Below are 21,135 nucleotides of genomic sequence, written 5' to 3' on the forward strand. Positions count from 1 at the left end.
CGGTCTGTTTTGTTTCACTTGGCAGTGTAGACTAGGGGCAGAAGAGTTTTTGGAGCCAAACAGCTCGATCCAGATTCAGTTCCTTTAGTGGTGCCTAAAACTCAGGAGCTGGACTCCACGGTGCCGGTGGGACCCTCCCAACTCAGCACGTTGTTCCATGATTCCATCAAGTCCATCTGTCAGCCCAGCACTGCCCCAGCAACCCCCAAACCACTAAAGCGTGTCAGCCATGGCCAGATGCAGGCGCCTCTGAAACACCTGCCGGGGTGCTGGCTCCGCCTGGGCAACCCATTGCAGTCCCCGAGCCCCCCCGAAAAACACAGCGAGAAACCTTTGTCCAGGAGCTGACCTGAAGCTCCCCTGCCTCAGCCTCGGGCCACGTCCCCCGCTCCTCCCAGCGCAGGCTCCTTTCCAGCAGCCCCCTCGGCAGAAGGCGGCTCAGGGCTCCCCTCTGCCCCCCCGGCCGGCTCCGCTCCGGCCCCGCTCCCGCCACGGCCCCGCTCGGCTCTGCACGGGGAAGGAACGCGCCCAGCCCCGGCCCGACACCCCCGGGGGCCGCGCACCGGGGGACTGTCCCCGGGGCTCACTGCCCGGGGGTCCCTCCTCGGGGTGACTTACCGGGGCTCCCTCCCCGGGGTCACTTGCCAGGGGTTGTTCACCGCGGGTCATTCACCGGGGGTCCCTCCGCAGGGGTCACTTACCGGGACTTCTTCCCCGCGAGTCGCTCACCGGGTGTCACTTACTGGGGGTCGCTCACCGGGGGTCGTTCACCGGGGGCCTCGCACGGGGGGTCCCTCCCCCGGGGCCGCGCACCGGGGACCACTCGCCGGGGCTCTCTCGCCCGGGGGCCACTCGCCGGGGGTCTCGGGGCCGCTGCCCGGGGTCTCTGCCCGGGGGCCGCTCAGCGGCAGCGCTCCCGCTCCCGGCCCCGCCCCGCCCGCTCCCACCCAAACCCCACCAACCGCCCCTCTCGGCCCCGCCCCCGCCCCGCCCAATCCCCGCCTCGCCCCGCCCACTCCGCCGCCTCCCATTGGCTGCGCACCTTCGGCCCTGGAGCGAGGAGCGCGCGGGGAGCGTTGCCTGGAAACCGGCCAGGGAATCCCGGGAATCCTCGAGGCGCCGGCGCTGCCCCCCCACTCCTGGAGCAGCGGCCGGGCCCGCCCGGGGAGCGGGCACTCAGCGCCCGGCTGCGGCCGCCAAAACGGGCAGGGAAGCAGGCGCGCGGGAGGCGGGCTCCGGGCCCCGGGCAGCGAGGAGCCCTGAAAAGAACAACAGTGTTGGAAGAGAGGGAACTCATCGCACCGTCACAGAACAGGCTGAGGTGGAAGGGACCCACGAGGAGCGTCGAGTCCAAGCCTTTGCCCGGCACAGCACCGACCCCAAGAGTCACACCGTGTGCCTGAACTCTGCCAGATCACAGTCCAGCATCAGCTTCATGTGCCGTGAGGCCCCACGTGTGTGTTTGCTCCCCGTGTCGAGTGGGAGAGATGACACTCCCTTAGAGTGGAATAAAGATTATCCTAGACTGGAACTGGCAGCTGTGATAAACTGTATCCCGAGAGCATTTAACTGGTAGCAGTTTTCCCTGGGCTCTAGCTTGCTATTTATTATAGTTATTTGCAGACAGGAAAGGGGAGAGAATTAAAAAATCTCTTTCTCCTTGCCCCCTCCACAACAAGTTTGAGGACATGTGGGTGTTGAAACAGAGCTTAACAAACAGTCCAGCCTTGAGAGAGTGGGGAGAGCACAGGGGGGCTCAGTTTAACCGTTTGTCTGGTTTTCTTCCTTTCTAAGGAGGATTTATTTTTCTTAGGTGGGAAATTGCCAAAAATAGACAGCAAAATCAGACTGCAGTTCAGAGATCACACTCTCATCTCTGTGGAACCAGATCAAGAGAATGCTGTGGGTACAGTGAAGCCACCCCTGTACATTTGGGGTGGGCTGGGGAGTGCATGTGAGGCATGTGAGTTGTTGCTCTCCTGTGCAAAAGGTCTATAAGGGTCATGCAGTTACACTGAGCTGGATCCTGCATCCCATTAGGGTTTGTTAGGATACTGTGGGGTTGTTTGTTGAGTGATATGGCACATTCCAACCTTCTGGAGGGGGGGCTTCAAAACTAAATTCAGCCTATGATTCTGTATGGGAGGTACATGGCTTTTGTCTCAGGTTTGATGGGGTAGATCATTACAGCAGCTAAATGGCCTCTACAGGTCTTGATAATAGGTTTTTTTCTATTCTTTGTATTTAAGAACAGGAATAATTTATAAAAATAGGTTTTCTCAGGAGAGGGAATTCTGCTGGTTGCAGCTGCTGCTGTGGCTGCATTTAGTCTTCACTTCTGGGTTATCTCTGTATCCAAGCAGGTGCCAGGGGCACTACTAAGTTGTTCCACAACATTGATCCATGCATCTTGCATTATGCTGTGTTTATACTGCTTCTTATCCATGAAGGTTTTTTAGTATGAAATTGTAGAAGTGCTTTTTATCTCACTTTAAAAAAAATAAGGGGGCGGGACACACAGCAAAGATTATCTTGTACAGTTTGGGGTTTGTTTGGAGGAATTGAATGTTTCCCAAGAAAAACACACCATAACTTTCTGATTTTTTTCCTCCATCTTGCTTGTGTCCATATTGAGACTGTGTAGGTTTTGGAGACTTTTTCCCCCCAGTTTTTGGGCCACCTTGCCTTCTGATGTCACACAGATCAACCCAGGATGACAGGACACATGGAAGACCTGTGTCCACAAATTCCATGTGCAACCTGCCCAGAGAGCTCTGAATTGCTTTGCACAGCTCTGACCAAGGACTGATGATGGGCATGTGATTTTTAAGAAACAGATCAGTATCAGACTGGAAATGTGTTGATGCACACCTGTTCATTAATACTTTCCCTTAAATGGCCTGTTTTCTGTACAGCATCACTCCTGGGACTCTAGCAGGGGCAGTTTTAAGGCAGAAGATGATTGTAAATAAATTTTCAGAGGTGTTTTGGAGAGTCCTTTATTGCTGTCGGAGGTGGCTGTTGGACAATTCATTTGGGAGGGTGACTTGCATGCTTTGTTGTAAGAGTGACTCCAGAATTAAGGAGCATTGGCAAGTGCAGTGAGATGAGTCTGAGGCTGTGGATCACATGTGACTGTTTCCTTCCTGCTGTCTTTTAGGATGAAATCCGCAGGGAGATGGTTTATGTGTATCATTCCTTAAGGAACAGGAGAGACACTCCCATGATGGGGACAGATGACACTGGCAGTGAGGATGGCACGGCCCAGGTTTGTTCCTGCAGACACCCCAAAACTTATCTTTCCATGGGGGGTTTTGCTGCATGAGATGAGCTTGCCCAGAATGGCAGCAGGGCCTGGGTTCTGCCGTGATCCTCAGCACCCAGAGCCTTTCTGCCCAGCCCTGCAGTGCCCAGAGGAGCTGAGGCTGCACCACAGAGGCAGTTCAACAGTGGAACTGAGCAATGTGATCTCATGCTTAATTAAACACTCGAGATGTTAACAGGATTTCTGGTGCATGCCTTATGGCCCAGTGAGCAAAGCTACTGGAGCAACTAAAACCAGCTCTTACTGGTGTGTCCTTAGCACATCCTCTACTGAGGCTACTGGATAGGCCAGCAGATATTCCCTAGGGATCACTGCCATGCTAACCCCGTGTTAGATTCTGTATCCAATGGAACACACTGCAGGGGTGTTCGTTTTAGGGTAGGGTGGGTCAGCACTGTGAGTAAAGACCTACCTTGTTCTGAAATGTACTTTTCAGGTTGTCTCTGTTCCTGCTCGCAGGTACAGTGTGCTTTTGCTGGGTCATAAATCCTTCCTAAGCATGGCTTTGAGCTTTGGAACCTTTATTTCTGCTGTTTTGGCAGTGAGATGCTGTGTCTTTGCTCTGTGATCCGAAACACTGGAATGGCAAAACAGGGCACAGTCTGTCCTTGTCTCAGTAATTACAGCAAGGCTTTTTGCCTGGCACTTATTTTTCTTTGGAAGTAAATCTCACTGGTCCTCCAGAGCTGAGGTTGTACACTGGCACCTGAACAACATGTGCAGATCCCAGAAAATTCCTTCTTGCCCTTGAAGACTCCAGGCCTGGGAATGGAGCTCCTCTGTGGTTGTGTCAAACTATATCCAAAGACTGCGTGTGGCAGCTAGAAATAAACTTCTGTGAGCTTCCAAAAATAATGGGTAGGGCTAGGCAAGAGTGTAAGTTTAAGGCTATTTAATTCTTCCATGTGTAAACCACAGGAGAAAGCCACGTGCTGTAAACATCCCCACCTCCAAAAGCGTGCTGGAACACGGAATAGAGTTCAGCATTTTCCCTACGAAGATAAAACAGGCCTGGATGAAACCGAGTCTTCTGGAGAATGCTCTCAGTGACACCAGTGCCATGTGGGAAGGGAGCACATTCCTGCTGCTCCCTCCCCACAGCCTCACACACTGCTGTGCAATAAGGACACTGCTCTCAGCTGAAGGATTTGTTTTCTGTTTCTTCTTCCCCAGCAGACTCACGGGCTGCGCTTTCCTTTGTCATACTTGGAAGCACTGAAGCAGATTTGGAGGAGCAGCACTGTTCATGTTAAAGAGCTTAACCTCACCTCAGATGAAGAGAAGGCAAACCTTGCCTTGTCCCTGTGGAGTGAATGTCTGATTGAAGTTCTTTGATGCTTCTGTGAATTAGCTGCTCCTCTAAAGGAGTGTTTCTGTCTATTAAGCATCTCCTGAGAGCAAGGCTTATTAAATTACTTTTTTATCCATCCAGCCTCTGGTTTGTGGTGCTGTCTAAACAAATACTTGCTTTTCTTTCCTCAGTTTTAGGAAACTGGGCGTGGGGAAAAACAGGTAAGCTGCTCAGTGTCTAGTGAGCTACAGCTCCATGTCTGGGGATGCACAAAGTCACTCCTAGTAACACCAATGCAGTGGTATCCCCTTCCATCTGGAGAGCTGCTAAAGTTATACATGGGGCAGGATCCAGAACCTTGGGCATAGAACAGTAACTTGTTTTTTTTCATTTGTAAAGTTCAGCAGCAAGAAAACACGTTTGTTCAGTTTGACTGTCCTGACAGGACAGAAGCTTCTCAGTAGAAGCTGTGTGTGTGTAACAGTTTGTTTGGATACATGTCCGGAATAAAGACAAGTGCCAGAAATATTCAAACACACAAAATATCTTTTATTGCAGTGAGAATAATAATAATAGTAATAAACTTAGCAAGAGGAATTAAAAACTAAAAAGGATACAAAATAACTACCTTATTGGGTGGAATTAAAACAAATACTACGAACAGCATTTAATACAGAATTAACTAGTGAAAAGGGATACCAAAAAAGGATCTTAACACAATATTATGGATAACACGATATTGGTTAGTAAAAAGGGAAACTAAAGGAAAAATACCATAAACATAAAAGGGGAATTAAAGAAACACTAAAAGGATATTAAAAAGTTTGTTCTCTCAGTTGCTTCCTGTCAATAAACTGTGCTTACCCACACAGACAGCCCAGGGCTGCCAGGATCTGCAGCAGCTGGTCGGTGCCCGTGCTTAGCGGGCGTCCCCATGGAACAACACAGTCTCCATGGCAGGATGAGGATCGCTCACCCCAGCAGTCCTGACACCCCATTTTATCAGCTCTACATTACACCACGTAGGGCCAGTACCCAGTATAAGGTGATGCCTGAGTGGCAGCCAAACCCTGCCTGTTCATCACCTGATAGCAACAGTCTGTGCATGCCCTGCTGTAGGGCAAGGGGCCAGTGACCCCTGCCCACAGAATCTTCCTCCCATCATCATCTTTCTCACCCCTATGGATGACCTCTATCACTGTGTTTCAAGGGTAGATGTATCTATCTTGCAATATGTAGCAAAACCAAGGAAGAACTCAGCTCTGATAATAGGGGATATCAGGCTGACTTGCTAAAAAGCACAATGGACCTTACAATTAGCTTGTGCCATGAAGTTACATTGTACCACACTCTAGCTGGTTTCACATCCTAATATGATTCCTTTCTCACGCCTCTATGCTCCATTGATCATCTAATTCAAAAGTACCCCCGTTAAAATTGGCATTAAAAATCATTCAAAATTTTAATTCATCTTCAAACACTGAAATAGATTTGAAATGAGGTTAATGAGAATAGTGGGGGGGAAAAAAACACCCGAGCCCAAAACCAAAACAACCTCCAAAACTGTTCATTTTTCCACTGTATTTTAAACAAGGAAGTCTGTAGAGCAGCAGAAAACAGGACACGTGGGCAGGTGTGAAAGTCAGACTGGGGTTTGTTGCACTGGTTCCAGTGCTCTTTGCTTCAGTGTAACTGGTCATTTTGAGATGAGACTGGGGAAACTGGGCTGCCAGGGCAGAGACCACTGGCTGGCCCCACTGGTTTTTGCTGGGCAGTGGGTAATTTCTGCCTCACTTGTCAGAACCAGCCCACAGTTATCAGGGAATGGGGAAGTGGTGAATTTGGCTTTCAGACTAAAATGAGGTTAAACTTACACATATTCAAAAGAATAAACTGATGTTAGAGTGTAGATACTCAAAATCCTGAAGACCTTTTGAAACCTTTTTTGCGTGTCAGTCCTACGGCCAAAGCTCTTCCCGCAGTCGGGGCACTGGTAGGGCTTCCCTTACTGGTGGGTCTGTTGGTGTTTGGTCAAGGTAGAGCTGTGGGTGAAGCTCTTCCCACACTCCCCACACTTGTAGGGCCTCTCCCGCTGTGGATGCGCCGGTGGGTGACGAGGTTGGAGTTCTGCTTGAAGCCCTTCCCGCAGTCGGTGCAGCGGAAGGGCCTCTCATCCGTGTGCGTCCGCTCGTGCCTGAGGAGATGTGAGCTGGTCTGAAACCTCTTCCCACATTTCCCACATGTGTAGGGCTGTTCCCCGGTGTGGATGCGTTGGTGGGCGTGAAGATTGGAGCTGTCACTGAAGCTCTTCCCACATTCCCCACACGTGTAAGGCCGCTCCCCAGTGTGGATGCGTTGGTGGCTGAGGAGGTTGGAGCTGCAGTTGAAGCTCTTCCCACATTCCCCACATGTGTAGGGAAGTTCCCCAGTGTGGATGAGCTGGTGGGAGTGGAGGGTGGAGCTGTGCCTGAAACTCTTCCCACATTCCCCACACGTGTAGGGACGTTCTCCAGTGTGGATGCGCTGGTGGATGTGGAGGTTGGAGCTGCAGCTGAAGCTCTTCCCACATTCCCCACACTTGTAGGGACGTTCCCCAGTATGGATGCGCTGGTGGGTGCGTTGAGTGGACCTGTCACTGAAGCCCTTCCCACATTCCCTACATGTGTAGGGCCATTCCCCACTGTGGATGCGCTGGTGTTGGATAAGGTTGGAACTTTGCCTGAAGCTCTTCCCACATTCCCCACACGGGTAGGGCCGTTCCCCGGTGTGGATGTGCTGATGGGTGAGGAGGGTGCTGCTCCTGTTGAAGGTCTTCCCACATTCCAAGCACCTGAAGGGTTTCTCCCTGCTGGGAGGCTGCTCAGGCTCCACCAGGTCAGAGCTCCCCCTCAAGCTCTGGCCGCCTTCCCGGCACAGGCTGGCTCTTTCCTCCTCAGAGCACCCTGGGCTGGCTTTGGAGCCCCTCCTGCGGGGGGATCTCCGGCCCTTTTCCTCCCCGCTGCCTTCCTGCGCCGGGGAGCCCTTCAAAACGGCCTCTCCCACCAGGGTCTCACGGGGGGATTTGTCCTCCGCGCTCTCCCTCCTCAGCTCGGGGCCTGGGGCAGGAAGCAAGAAGGACAGGCAGGGGATTTGCCTCCGGCCCACAGGGAAGGCCAAGGACATCCCCCCAACTCCGGCCCCGGCAGGACGGCGGCGCCAGCGGGGTTGTCCTGCAGCCGGGGCCATGCTGGGCTGACAGAGCCAGCACAACACCCGCCCAAAGGGACACTGACTTCCTCCTCACCTGCCTGGGGGGCCCAAGGCATCTTCCTCTTCCTCGCAGCCTCCTCCTCCATCCGCCCAAGCTTTGGGAAGGACAAATCCTGATGGGGGGAAAACAAGGGCTGAGCGTGTTGGCTTGGGGGTTCCTCCTGCCCAAGTCCATCTCTAGAACTCACCGGGCATCCTGTGACCATAAAAACCTCCCAAACACCAAGATTCGGCCCAGAAATCCCAAACCAACATGATTCAGGTAAAAAACCTCTTAGAAATGGCGAGATGAACCTCCTCACAAACTACAAAAAGTTAAACTTAAGCGAAAAAAATACACAAAATATGAAGATTCAACCCCAAAAAAGGTGTTCAATTGGGAGGATGAGGAGAGTGAGGTCACTTCATGAGCACTTGATTGAGTTGCAATATATTAATCAAAAGCTGTATTAATGTAGTATCACTTAAAACTCGCCAGGGCTGTTCCTCAAGGTTCTCTGGCCCCCTGCCAGTCTGGGGTTGTTTCTCCAAACCACCAAACCAAGTGTGCCAAACGCCCTGGTTGGTCAGTGCTGGCACTCGGTGAGGGGATGAGAAAACTGCACCCAGGGCTGGGCTGAAAGAGGCTTCAGCACCACTTCTGATGGCCCAGGGGCAGCATCTGGCTTCTCCCAAACAGAGACATGGCACTTGTTCCTCTGCAGGGCGTCAAGGGCAGGAGGGTGACTCCTGCTGCATGGATGGTGTCCTAGTTAGAACAGCTGGGACCGATTCATCACTGGATAGGTATAGCCCAGAACTGTGTATTCTATGGCCCTCCATGCCATTTCCCAGAAACTGTTGTCAGGGGCAGAGGGGGCCTGCCTGTGGGGGGATGTTCCTGTCCTCATACCCTTTTATGGAATTCCCCGCTCTGAGGGAAGGATTGACCATTCCTTTTATGGAATTCCCCGCTCTGAGGGAAGGATTGACCATTCCTGCCTGAACTGGAGAATATATAAACCTGGAGTTTCAGAACTTTTCTACCACTCGTGGGACCCAGAGGAGGACTGCAGCTCACTGCTCTCGGCCAGACTGAGACCACCACCCTCGACTGGACTGCAATCACCATTCTGACCGGACTGCAACAGCTCTCCCACCAGCAGGTTTTTCCGCTCTCCCTTTACTTTGGGCTCAAGGGGGGCCCGGGGAACACCGCTTGTTCATATCCCAGGGTGCTGGGTTGTACATTTGGGTTTTTGTGGATTGAAGCCAGTTGTTTGTCTGCATAATCATACTTGTTGTGTTGTTTTAATAAATTGTTATTCTGACTTGTGGTCTCTCTTTTGAGTTGAGTTCATTTTCCCTGCTGGCTTACCCTTAAACCAGCACAGATGGAATGGCAGAGGATCCCTTGGGTCCCCAGGTTGAATCAGCACTCGGGGATACAAACTGCGCTCAGGCTCAGGATGCAGCTGCCAGCACAGATTTCCATGCAAAGTCTGCAGGGAGTCAATCTCTGGAGAGTAGGTGTGCAGGGACCTGAGGGGATTATGGACAGGGGCCCAGCAGGGACAGCCAGGGCCTGCAGGGGAAGGCACAGGCACAACCTGGCCCCCCACACTGCCAGGGCTGTCTCTGCTCCTCCTTGCAGGCTCCGTGGCCAGGCACAGTTTGTGTTCCTGGGTGCCCACCATCTCAGCACTTGGAGACCCTCAAATCAGCGCCCGCAGCTCTGCAGCAAAGCCCCAGCTCACCTGGCACACAGGGGATGGACACAGCACCTGCTCAGGGATGGGCTTTCACAGCTTCTGTCTCTTCCCCACCACAGGGCTCTCCTTCCTCAGCAGCACCTCTGCCTTGCACTTATTCTCAGCCTCACCTCAGGGACAGCTCTGGGCTCACCTCCGCGCCACTTCTCAGCCTCACCTCAGGGCCTGGGCTCAAGGACAGGAACCTGCAGGGAGGGGACATCAGGTGCAAGCTGAGGGCTGCCTGCTTGCACTGGCCTCTGGGCTTCCTTCTCCTTCTAAAACTATGCCAGAACTCAGCCTGCTTTTCTAACACCACACATTTACACACTAGCCTTGGAGATATATATGGACAGACATCTCTATCACCCTGGGGATGGAGCCTCAAGCGTGTGCTACCATAGGAATGGCAATCACAGAATCACAGAATCAGCTGCGTTGGAAAAGACCTCCCAAATCATCAAGTCCAACCCCTGATCCAACCCCACTGTGCTTCCCAGACCATGGCACTGAGGCCACATCCACCCTCACCTTCAACACCTCCAGGGACGCTGACTCCACCCCCTCCCTGCCCAGCCCATTCCAAGGCCTGATGACTCTCTTGAGAAGAAATTGCTTCCCAATATCCAACCTAAACCTCCCCTGGCACAGCTCAAGACCCAGCCCTCTTGTCCTACTGCTGCTTCCTGGCAGAACAGCCCCACCCCCACCTGGCTCCAACCTCCTGGCAGGGACTTGCAGACAGTCAGGAGGTCTCCCCTGAGCCTCCTCTTCTCCAGCCTCAACACCCCCAGCTCCCTCAGCCTCTCCTCACACCACTTGTGCTCCACTCCCTTCCCCAGCCTCGCTGCTCTTCTCTGCACCTGCTCCAGCCCCTCCAGGGCCTTCCTCAACTCAGGGGCCCAGAGCTGGACACAGCACTCCAGGGGTGGCCTCACCAGCGCTCACTCCAGCCCAACAATCACTTCCCTGCTCCTGCTGACACACTCTTCCTCACACAGGCCACCAGCCATTGGCCCTCTTGGCCACCTGGCCACACTCTGCCTCCTCTTCAGCTTCCTGCCCATCCACACTCCCAGCTCCCTTTCTGCCTGCCTGCTCTCCAGACACTCTGGCCCCAGCCCGGGGGGCTGACGGGGCTTCTTGTGGCCAAAGGGCAGGACCCGGCCCTTGGCCTGCTGGAACCTCATCCCCTTGCAATCAGCCCATGGATCCAGCTGGGCCAGGTCCCTCTGCAGAGCCCTCCTGCCTTCCAGCACATCAACACACCCCCAGCTTGGGGTCACCTGCACATTTGCTGATGAAATGCCTGGTTCTGCAGCAGCTGCAGATGCTCAAGGGGCAGCAGGACCAAGTCAGGGGTCTGGGGGGGCCTGGGGGGCTTTGGGGTGTGGGAGGGTCCTGGGGGAGCTGGGGAGGGGCTTTGGGGATTGGGGGTACAAACCAGGACAGACCAGGACAGACCAGCACAGACCAGTACCTCCTCACTGCTCCCCAGATCTCTCCTGAAGCTGGGCCCCGTTGTCCTGGGACATCTGAGCCCCCCCCAGTGCCCTCCCAGTACAGCCCAGTGCCCCCAGTACAGCCCACTGTGTTCCTGTCCCAGGGTGCCAGGTGATCCCTCTTTGGGGGGTGTTGGAGGCATTTCGGGAGGGGCTGGGGGAGATTTGGGGGGGGTCGGGGGGAGGGTTTAAATGGGGATTTGGGAGGTTTTGGGGGGCTTTGGGTGCATTAAGGGGAGTTAAAAGCGGTGTTGGGAGGGCAAAGGGATCTGTAGGGGGAGGTGATTAAAGGGAAAATGGGGGTTAGGAGACATTTGGGGTGGTTAATGATGTCTATGGGTAAAGAGGAGGGGCAGCAGCATGCTAAGGTGAGTCCTGAGACCCCCCTGGTGTCCCCAAGACCTTCTTGGTGTCCCTAATTTCCCCCCTTAAGACCCTGAGACTCCCCTGGTGTCTCCAATGTCCCCAGGGCCTCCAGATCACGCTAATTCCCATCTTGACACGCCCAATTCCACTGTCCACAAACCCCTCCCCACTCTCCCCAGTGTACCCAAACCCCATCCCTGATGTCCCCAACCCTCTATCTCACCCCAGGAGCCCCCACTGGACCCTCTGAACACAAAAACGCCCTCCCACACACACTCACAGAAAGGCCAAGGGCATCTGGGGACACGTTGGGGACAGTTGGTGGCTTTGGGGGATTACTGGGGGTTACTGGGACACACTGGGGGGAACCAGGGGGCACTGGGAGGGACTGGGGGGCTACTGAGGGATGCTGGAAGAGCACTGGGAAGGACTGGGAAGTTACTGGGGGATTACCAGGACACACGAGGGGGCACTCAGAAGTTACTGGGCCATACTGGGGGTTACTGGGTGCTCACTGGAGAATCACTGAGCCATACTGGGGGGCAGTGGGAGGTCACTAGGACACACTGGATAGTCACTGAGGGGGTTACTGGGCTGTACTAAGGGTCACTGGGAGGTCACTGGGCTATACTGGGGGCACTGGGATCCCTTTACCTGGATGTGGTACATCTCCCGCCCAGACTTTGGGGGGCTGGGGACCCCCGGAACACACTGCTAGGCTTTAAGGGACCCCCCCCCCCCCCCCGTGGGGTCTCTGTGTGCTGAGTGTTGGGGGTCTCTGGGGTTCGGGCGGGGTCTCTGGGATCCCCTTTCCCTGGGGCCGGTTCGCGGGGCCGGCCGGAGCGCTGTGGCGGGAAAAGTAATGGCGGATCGCGCAGAGCCTCATGGGAGTTGCAGTTCCCCCTTCAGTACTCCGCCGGCGCGCCTGCGCAGTGCAGGCAGGGCGTTGACAAAGCCCCCCCCCCGGTTCCAGGCCTGCGCTCTGACTCTCGAGAGCCCCCGAACCCCTCGGCTAAACCCTCCCGAACTCTCCAGCCTTTCCACCCACAGCCGCGCTCCTCGCAGCCCCCGAGGGGATCCCCAGAGCCCCGCTCTCCCGCAGGCCCCGCCAGCTCACGGTGCAGCACGGAGCCAGCGCCATCTTTGCTTCCCGGAAGCACCCGCGGCGCTCTGCGCGCGCACCGCCTTTCCAGAGCCCCCTCCACCCCCCGCAGCCGCAGCCTCCGCCCGCCCGCCCGTCAGGAATGTTCGCACGGGCGGTGCCGCAGCGCCCTCAGCCTGAACTGAACCTGCTTTTACCTCATGAAATCTTTGATCTCTGTTAGCCAAGACCCTCTTTCCTTCCCCAATTGTCTTGTCCTTTGTGGGGGGCGGTCATAGCGGCCCTTTGCACTTGAGCGGACTGAGGTTTCTACCACAAAGGGCCAGTCCCCTCTCACAGGGGCAGCTTCTTCCAACAGAACCCTTCCTGGGGGTGTGTGGAGATTCCTGCCTTAGCTGGGGACCCCCCCAAGGTCAGTCCTGGAGGTTGAGAGCAGAGATCTCCCCACGAACGTTGGTCTGGGGGAGTTCCATCCATCTCTAATTAAGAATTATTGCTTTTGTGCCAGCTTTAGTAGAATTGCTTCAACGATTGCTTTAGTGTAGAGCACTGTCCTATCTTATCCTGTCTTTTAGTGTTTCTCTTGTGCAGTAAAAAAATCCTGATGAAGATCTTTTGTCTGATCATTTGTATCCCTAAATAATCCCCTTCTATCAATAGATCTGATTTGCCATCATTAAAACCTGGGGGACCTAAATGGTTCAGTCACACCTCTGTAATTCCTCTAAACTGAAAGTGTTGGCATAATGCAAGGCTGAGATTGGATCCAGCAGCCCCCAGCACCCCACAGTAAGTTGGGAGCTCAGGGGGGCCACCTCCCTTTCCCAGCCCCTCTGTGCCCAAAGACCCTCATAGGACCATCTGACCCACCAGACCACCCCCCTTTTTCCATGCTTCACTCTCTTCCTTTCACTTTTCCATAGTCCCCTCAATGCCCACCCCACCCCCAGATTATTCTGGGGGTCCCAACCCCATTTTTCCCTCCTCTCACATCATCCACATCATCCCCCCAATCCCGAGCTTCCTCCAACTCAATTTGAGGTCCCACCACCCCAAAAAAAGGGTTTAGGTATGGTCCTGGGTGGGCTCTGAGTATGTTTGGGGGGTTCTCCAGGGCCTTTGTGCAGGTTTAGGGGGGTCCCAGCACCTTTTGGGGTGAGCTGGGTGCCTTTTAAGGGGCAGGTGCCCCACCAAGACCCCCCCAGAGCAGGCTGACACAGGGGAACAAAGGGGGGCCCCCATTCCTGATCCATCCTGGGGCTGGTTCTGCCCCCCCCAAACTTGGTTCCACCCCTTGGGATTCCCCCAAGGCCCTCCCCCACTGCCCCCCAATAACTGGGACTGGGGAGAACTGGGAAGCTTTACTGGGAACACTGGGAGCAGCCGGGCGGAGGCAGAGTGACAGCAGGGGAGGGGGGGGACACACGACCCCCCAAAATCCTCACAGGGACAGGGGGGTCCAGGCTGGGCCCGAGGCCCTGGGGAGGGGCTGCGGCCGCCGCCGGCTCAGGAGCTCTGTGGGGAGAGAAAAGGGGGTGACAGCGGGGTGGGGGGACAGGGGGGACACCGGGATACACCGAGACCTGGACTGGATCCAGTGGGACCAGAACTGGGGAACAGGGATCATACTGGGAGCACCTGGCAGCATGTTGGAGGCAACTGGGATATACTGGGAGTGACTGGAACCACAGTAGGGGTGACTGGGAGCAACTGGAACCACACTGGGGGCAATTGGGATCATATTGGGAGCAACCGGGCCCCTACTGGGGTCATACTGGGATCATACTGGGAGTGACTGCAATAATACTGGGAGTGTGTGAGAGGGACTGCAGCCATACTGGGGATGAGTGGGATCAAACTGGCTTCCTACTGGAAGTGTCGGGAAGTCACTGGTATCATACTGGTGGCAACTGTGATTGTACTGGGATCATACTGGATCAGACTAGGATCATACTGGGAGCAACTGGTTCTATGCTAGGGGCAGCTGGGAACTACTAGGATCCCACTGGGAGGAAGTGGGAGCAACTGGGACCATGCTGGGCACAACTGGGATCATATTGGGAGCAACTGGCCCACAGTGAAGGTGGCTGGGGTCATACTGGGAGTGACTGGGAGCATTCTGAGGGCAGTTGGGACCATGTTGGCGCAACTGGGATATACTGGGAACAAGTGGGATCACGCTGTAATTGACTGGGATCATACTGGGAGGCACTAGGACCCTACTGGGGTTGACTGGGAGTGGCTGTGAGAAACTGGGATCATGCTGGAAGCTACTGGGAGCATTCAGGAGTGAATGGGACCACACTGGGGGCAACTGGGATATACTAGGAGAGACCAGGAGTGAGTGGGATCATATTGGGACTGCCTGGGAGTGTACTGGGACTGACTGGGAGCATGCTGAGGTCAGCTGGGATATACTGGGAGAGACTGGGACTGACAGGGATCCTACTGGGAGGGACTGGAACTCTAGTTGGGTGACTGGGAGCAAGTGGGACCCTGCTGGGGGCAAATGGCTTTATCCTGGGAGTGCCAGGGCATGTCTGGGTTCATCCTGGGTGTGAGTGCCACCATATAGAGGGTCACTGGGATCATACTGGAGTCATACTGGGAGGGACTGGGAGAGACTGGAACTACAGTGGGGTGACTGGGAGCAACTGGGACCATGCAGGGGGTAACTTGGATCCTACTAGGAGAGACTGGGATCATACTGGGACTGACTGGGAGAATGCTGGAGGCAACTGGGATATACAGGGAGTGGCTGGGAGTGACTGGAACCATAGTAGGGGTGAAGGGGAGCAACTGGAACCATACTGGGGGCAGCTGGGCCCCTGCTGGGGTCATACTGGGGTCTTACTGGGAATGACTGCAATAATACTGGGTGTGTGTGAGAGGGACTGCAGCCATACTGGGGATGAGTGGGATCAAACTGGCTTTGTACTGGAAGTGTCTGGAAGTTACTGGTATCATACTGGGAGTGACTGGATTCATACTGGGATCATACTGGGATCAAGTGGGACCATGCAGAGGGCAAATGGCATCCTCCAGGGAGTGACTGGGAGTGACTGGGGCCATACTGGACTCAGACTGGGAGTCCCTGAGAGTGAAAGGAACCATCCTGGGGGTGGCTGGGAACAACTGGGACCACCTTGGGGGCAACTGGGATCCTATTGGGAGTGACTGGAATGACTGGGATCATAGTGGGAGTGACCAGCACCATACTGGAATCATAGTGGGAGTGACTGTAAGGGACCAGAATCAAACTGGGAGTGACTGGAACTACGCAGGGGGGAACTGGGAACCAGTGGGGCCAGGCTGGAAGGCAACTGGGAACATCCTTGGAACAACTGGGATCCTGCTGGAAGCAACTGGGAGTAACTGGGAGTGACAGGGTGCATGCTGGAGGCAACTGGCATAAACTGAGAGTGACTGGGAGTGACTGGGATCATCCTGATGGGAACTGGAACCATCCTGGGGGAAGTGGAAGTAACTGGGTATGACTACGAGCATGCTGAGAGCAACTGGGATATACTGGGAGTGTCTGCAACCATACTGGGGGTAACTGTGACCACACTGGGAGCGACTTGGACCACACCGGGGGCAACTTGGAGCAACTGGGAGTGACTGGATCTACAGTGGGACAACTGGGATTGACTGGGACCATGGTGGGGGAAGGCTGGGATCATACTTGGATTGACTGGATCTATGCTGGAGGCAACTGGGACAAACTGGGACCATGCAGGGGGCAACTGCAATCGTACAGGGATCATACTGGGACCATACTGGGATCAGACCAGGATCATAATGGGAGCAACTGGGTCTGTGCTAAGGGCAACTGGGAGGAAGTGGGATCACACTGGGAGGAACTGGGAGCTACTGGGACCATGCTGGGCACAACTGAGATCATATTGGGAGCAACTGGGCCCACAGTGAAGGTGGCTGGGGTCATACTGGGAGTGACTGGGAGCATTCTGAGGGCAGCTGGGACCATGTTGGCACAACTCATCACTGGTTGCCAAAGTCTTCCCATACCTAAAATAAACCTGAAACTCTGCTTTTCAGTTAACCTGCTGCCTTGCAGTCAAATTTTCAGACAATGCAATTACAAACTACTAGAAAAAGATCAAACTGCATTCAGCAGGTGTTTTTTGGAAAAAAATCCTAAAATTTCCTGGTGTTGCCCATCAAAACAGATGTTTAAATTACACTTTTATGAATCCCAAAAATCCAGTGGGATTGAACAAGCTCTTGGTAGAAGACAACCTGCTGGCATATCTAAATTGTCTTTGCTGCAACATTAGAAAACAGACATTAACTTGGAACTGGCAAAATCAGCATGAAAAATCTAATAGACTAATATGGGAGTTGGTTGTTGTGAGGAAAACAAAGTTTCCTGGCCTTCAGCTGGTATTGCCAAAATGACAAATTTAAGTATCAACAACATTATCTCAGATGTATTTTGGAATTCAAGCCATCCATCAAAGTGTTTACTGGCAACAGTGGGAATGCTAATCCTGATTTTCAATCAGAGAGTTTATTCATTGTTCTAATTAAACATACTTGGAGTTATGTTTGGCCTTAATACTGCTAAAAAGCAATACAGATTCTCTGCCAGTAAAATAAGGGACTGGGAAAAACACGGTGACCACTTCTCTCCCCACAGCACCCAGTGGCAAACACAAGAGACCCATATGTAGGCTTGTGTAGGTTGCACTGACAAATATTAATTAGGTATTTTACTTAGAGAGTCTCTTCACTGGGTAGCAAAATAAATCTTCTGGGAGGAAAATTGTGATTTTCCACAGAAACTTTTGTTGTCGGGTTCCAGTGACAATGCCTAATTAACATCCATTTATATCCCAACCATTACTGACCTTTCACTGGACTTTGTTAACTACTGAGACAAATACTCGAGACCTCTGTGTTCTTTTTTCACCTTTTTAAAGTTAGTTTACAACAGAAGGAGCTGCAAAAACATCCTACAGTTTTCTTCAAAAACTTTAAAGTCAAAAAAAGATTATGAAATTACAAGACAAATCTTAAAACTTTTTCTTCATCTTTTCAGGCAGGCCAAGATTACAACAGTTGTAAAGTGTTCTGCCGTGTGTTCCCTCATTTCTTACTTGGTCATCTTGACCTTGTTTATCTGTCCGTCTGCACACACCTTTGGCAGCAACCCTACAGCCCAAAAGAGACAGAACACTCTTCATCAGAAGAATCCATCCCAAGAGGGAATTGCCTCCCACCCTCCCACCTTCTGTATTGGACACACAGACTGGTTTTCTTGCTCCTGCCCCTGCCTTGCCACAACTTGGCACGGCAGGAGTTAGCTCGTGAAATCAGAGGAGGGAAGTCCTCAGATGGCAATACTGAAACTGCCCAGGAGGATGTCAGCAGAGCCCTGCCTTACATGACATTGTGCGGATGTTCTGCACACGGAGGCGCCTTTCTCCCTCAGCACGTCCCGTGTAACAACTGCTGGGCTTGCACCGCCTGTGCCGGGGGTAGAACCATCCCCGTAAGGTCACTTGGTCTGATCTGTCACAAACGCCGTGAAAACGTGGAACAGAAGCGTTCTCACAGCAGTGACTGTCCCCCTGTGTTCTCACAGCAGTGACTGTCCCCCTGTGTTCTCACAGCAGTGACTGTCCCCCTGTGTTCTCACAGCAGTGACTGTCCCCCTGGACTCAGCACTGGGGAGGCCACACGTCAAGTTCTGCGTCCAGTTCTGGAGCCCTCAGTTTAGGAAGGACATTGAGGTGCTGCAGCAGGTCCAGAGAAGGGCAACAGAGCTGGTGAAGGATCTGCAGTGCATGTCCTATGAGGAGCGGCTGAGGGAGCAGGGGGGGTTCAAGCTGCAGAAAAGGAGGCTCAGGGGAGACCTTGTCACTCTCTACAACCACCTTAAAGGAGGTTGTAGCCAGTGGGGGTCGGCCTCTTCTCCCAGGCAACAAGTGACAGGACAACAGGACAGTCTTAAGCTGTGCCAGGGGAGGTTTTGGGTGGACATGAGGAAGAATTTCTTCACTGAAAGCGTGATTAGACGTGGGAATGGACTGCCCAGGGAGGGGGTTGAGTCACTGTCCTTGGAGGTGTTTAAGAAACAACTGGATGTGGCACTTGGTGCCATGGTCTGGTTGACATGGTGGTGTTGGGTCATAGGTTGGACTTGATGATCTCAGAGGTCTTTTCCAACCTAATTAATTCTGTGATTCTGTGAACTGGGATACAGTCTTTTTCAGCAGGATGCTCCAAAGGGCCACAGCAGACCTCGATGATCAGGACGGGATCTACATTCGATACCGTACTGATGGAAGCCCTTTCAGCCTAAGGCGACTGAAGGCCCACACCAAGACCTTAAACCATCTTGTCCAGGAGCTGCTTTATGCTGATGACGCCGCCCTTGTTGCACACACAGAAGCAACTCTACAACATTTAACATCCTGCCTGAGGCTGCTGAGCTCTGTGGGATGGAAATCAGCTTAAAGAAGACAGAAGTTCTCTATCCACTGGCACCTCAGGAAGTCTTCCATCATCCCCATATCACCATTGGCCAATCAGAGCTCAAATCAGTTCAGCAGTTTAATTACCTGGGTAGCCTCATCTCCTTGGATGGTAAGATTGGCAGAGATAGACAACAGGTTAGCAAAGGCATAGAGAGCTTTTGGAAAGCTTCATAAAAGAGTTTGGTGAAATAAACACCTGAAGAAAAGTACAAAGATCAGTGTTTACAGAGCCACAGTGCTGTCTACTCTCTTGTATGGTTCCGAATCATGGGTCATCAACTGCCACCACCTGTGACTCCTGGAACGCTTCCATCAACTCTGCCTCCGCACAATCCTAAACATCCCCTGGTCAGATGATGTGACCAACACATCTGTTCTAGAACAAGCAGCAGTCACAAGTATTGAGGCCACGTTGCTGAGAACACAGCTGTGATGGGCAGGGCACGTCTCCAGGATGAAGGACCAACCACCGCCTCCCTAAGATCCTGCTCTATGGTGAACTTGCCACCGGCTGCCGCAAGAGAGGAGCCCCGAAGAGAAGATACAAGGACTCCCTGAAACAACATCTCAGCCTTGGCCATATTGATCACCATAACTGGTCTACTCTGACCTCCAGTTGGGAGACCTGGAGACACACCATCTATAACGCAGCTGTCTCCTTTGAGAACGCACGCGGGATCACTCTTGAGGAGAAAAGGCAACACAGAAAGAACCGTGTCTTGCAGAATATACCATCTAGGGAGTCTTTCTGCTGTGCCTTTTGCAATCCGTTATGTCTATCTTGTATTGGCCTCATTAGCCACCAGTGTGCCTGTAACAAATGTGGATAGAGCCTTCCCAAATCCTCGTTCGCAAAGCCCGGCCATGATGATGATGAATGTTGTTATTGTGAATCTGTAATTCAGTCACTTAAAATTGTAGCAAATGCTATTGAACCACTTGATAATTGTTCAACTGGTAAATGATTAAGTGATACTAATCTCTTTTGCCCCCTTATCTTTGGATCCAAATCCTTGGTGTCCTGACCCTCTTGCATCCCAAGGCTCTGTGTAAATCATTCCCTTTCATCAAAAATCTATATTTTTCGTGACTTCCACTTTAAAATCTTCCCCCTTAGCTAAACTACAAAACAACTCCAATTAGCTGTTCAAGTCTTGAAGACAATGAAAGGAAGGGAAATAATTTGTTTTTCAGTGTTTTAATGGGTCCCACAGTGTGTTTGGAGTTCAATCAGCTGTCAGTCCAAGACGGGCCATGTCAGAACTGGTGAGGTTGGGGGGTGAGGAGCAAGGTTGATCATCCAGGGTCAGTGTAGATCTCCTAAGGAGACACTCAGCATCAAGATCACTTGGAGAACACCTCTATCTCCTCTTCTTTGAACTAAAAAATAGCCATCCTTGAATTAAAAAAAAAAAAAAAGTACAAACTTTGAAGACTTGTTTTGAAATTGCCTTGAAGACAATTAAAGGAAGACAAAGAGATCCTGAGGGATTTCTGCATTTTAATGAGCCCCACGGGGTGTTTGCAGCCCAGCCCATGATCCTGAGGTACTGAGAGAAGATTGAAGCAGCTGCTGAAGAAGTCAGAAGCCCAACTCCAAGTGCCTTGAAGCATTGCTGGGCCCCACTGAGGGCAGGCACTGCCAAAGCCTCCCCAGGGACTCCTTGGAGCAGCTCCTTGGAGGCCAGGAGTGCAGGCAGACAAAGGCTCTGGGCAGGCCCCTGCAATGCTGAGCAAAGCCTGCCTTGGTTTTGTGGAGCACAAAGGCCAAGGCCTGAGCCCCAGGCCCTGGCCCAGCAGATCCTGTCCCTCCCGGCTGGCTCAGGGCTGTTTGGGGGGCACTGGGATGGGAGGGGGAGGAACAACAAAGGCCCAAACCTGGGCAACCCCTGCCAGGCTCCTGAGGGAGGGCCGAGGCAGAACCCAAGTGCAGAACCTGCCAGGAAAGTGTCTTGTGGTGGCCTGAGTGGCAGAGGCAGCTGCCAGAGGCAAGGGGACAAAGGCCTGGGTGCCTTTGGGCCTTGCAGCCCTGCCAGAGCCCTTGGCCATCTCTCCTGCAGGCTGTCC

At 53.2% G+C, this 21,135-nt stretch overlaps 1 protein-coding gene and 1 pseudogene across 1 annotated transcript in view; one reads left to right on the forward strand and one right to left on the reverse strand.

The window, feature by feature from the left end:
• Positions 1-21,135, forward strand: part of LOC127474812 (zinc finger protein 729-like) — a 463,770-nt pseudogene that overhangs the window by 208,579 nt on the left and 234,056 nt on the right.
• The window catches only part of LOC127474856 (zinc finger protein 239-like), a 218,817-nt gene continuing 203,388 nt past the window's right edge, over positions 5,707-21,135 (reverse strand). Inside the window, 3 exon segments of the mRNA XM_051796167.1 lie at positions 5,707-6,710; positions 6,713-7,711; positions 7,900-7,978. Of these exon segments, the coding sequence (XP_051652127.1) occupies positions 6,622-6,710; positions 6,713-7,711; positions 7,900-7,951 (1,140 nt within the window). The 5' untranslated portion in view covers positions 7,952-7,978 and the 3' untranslated portion in view covers positions 5,707-6,621.

The sequence above is a fragment of the Manacus candei genome, unplaced genomic scaffold (assembly GCF_025592945.1).
Source record: "Manacus candei isolate 608988 ecotype Guabito, Panama unplaced genomic scaffold, ASM2559294v1 h1tg000045l, whole genome shotgun sequence".
NCBI classification, from domain to species: domain Eukaryota; kingdom Metazoa; phylum Chordata; class Aves; order Passeriformes; family Pipridae; genus Manacus; species Manacus candei.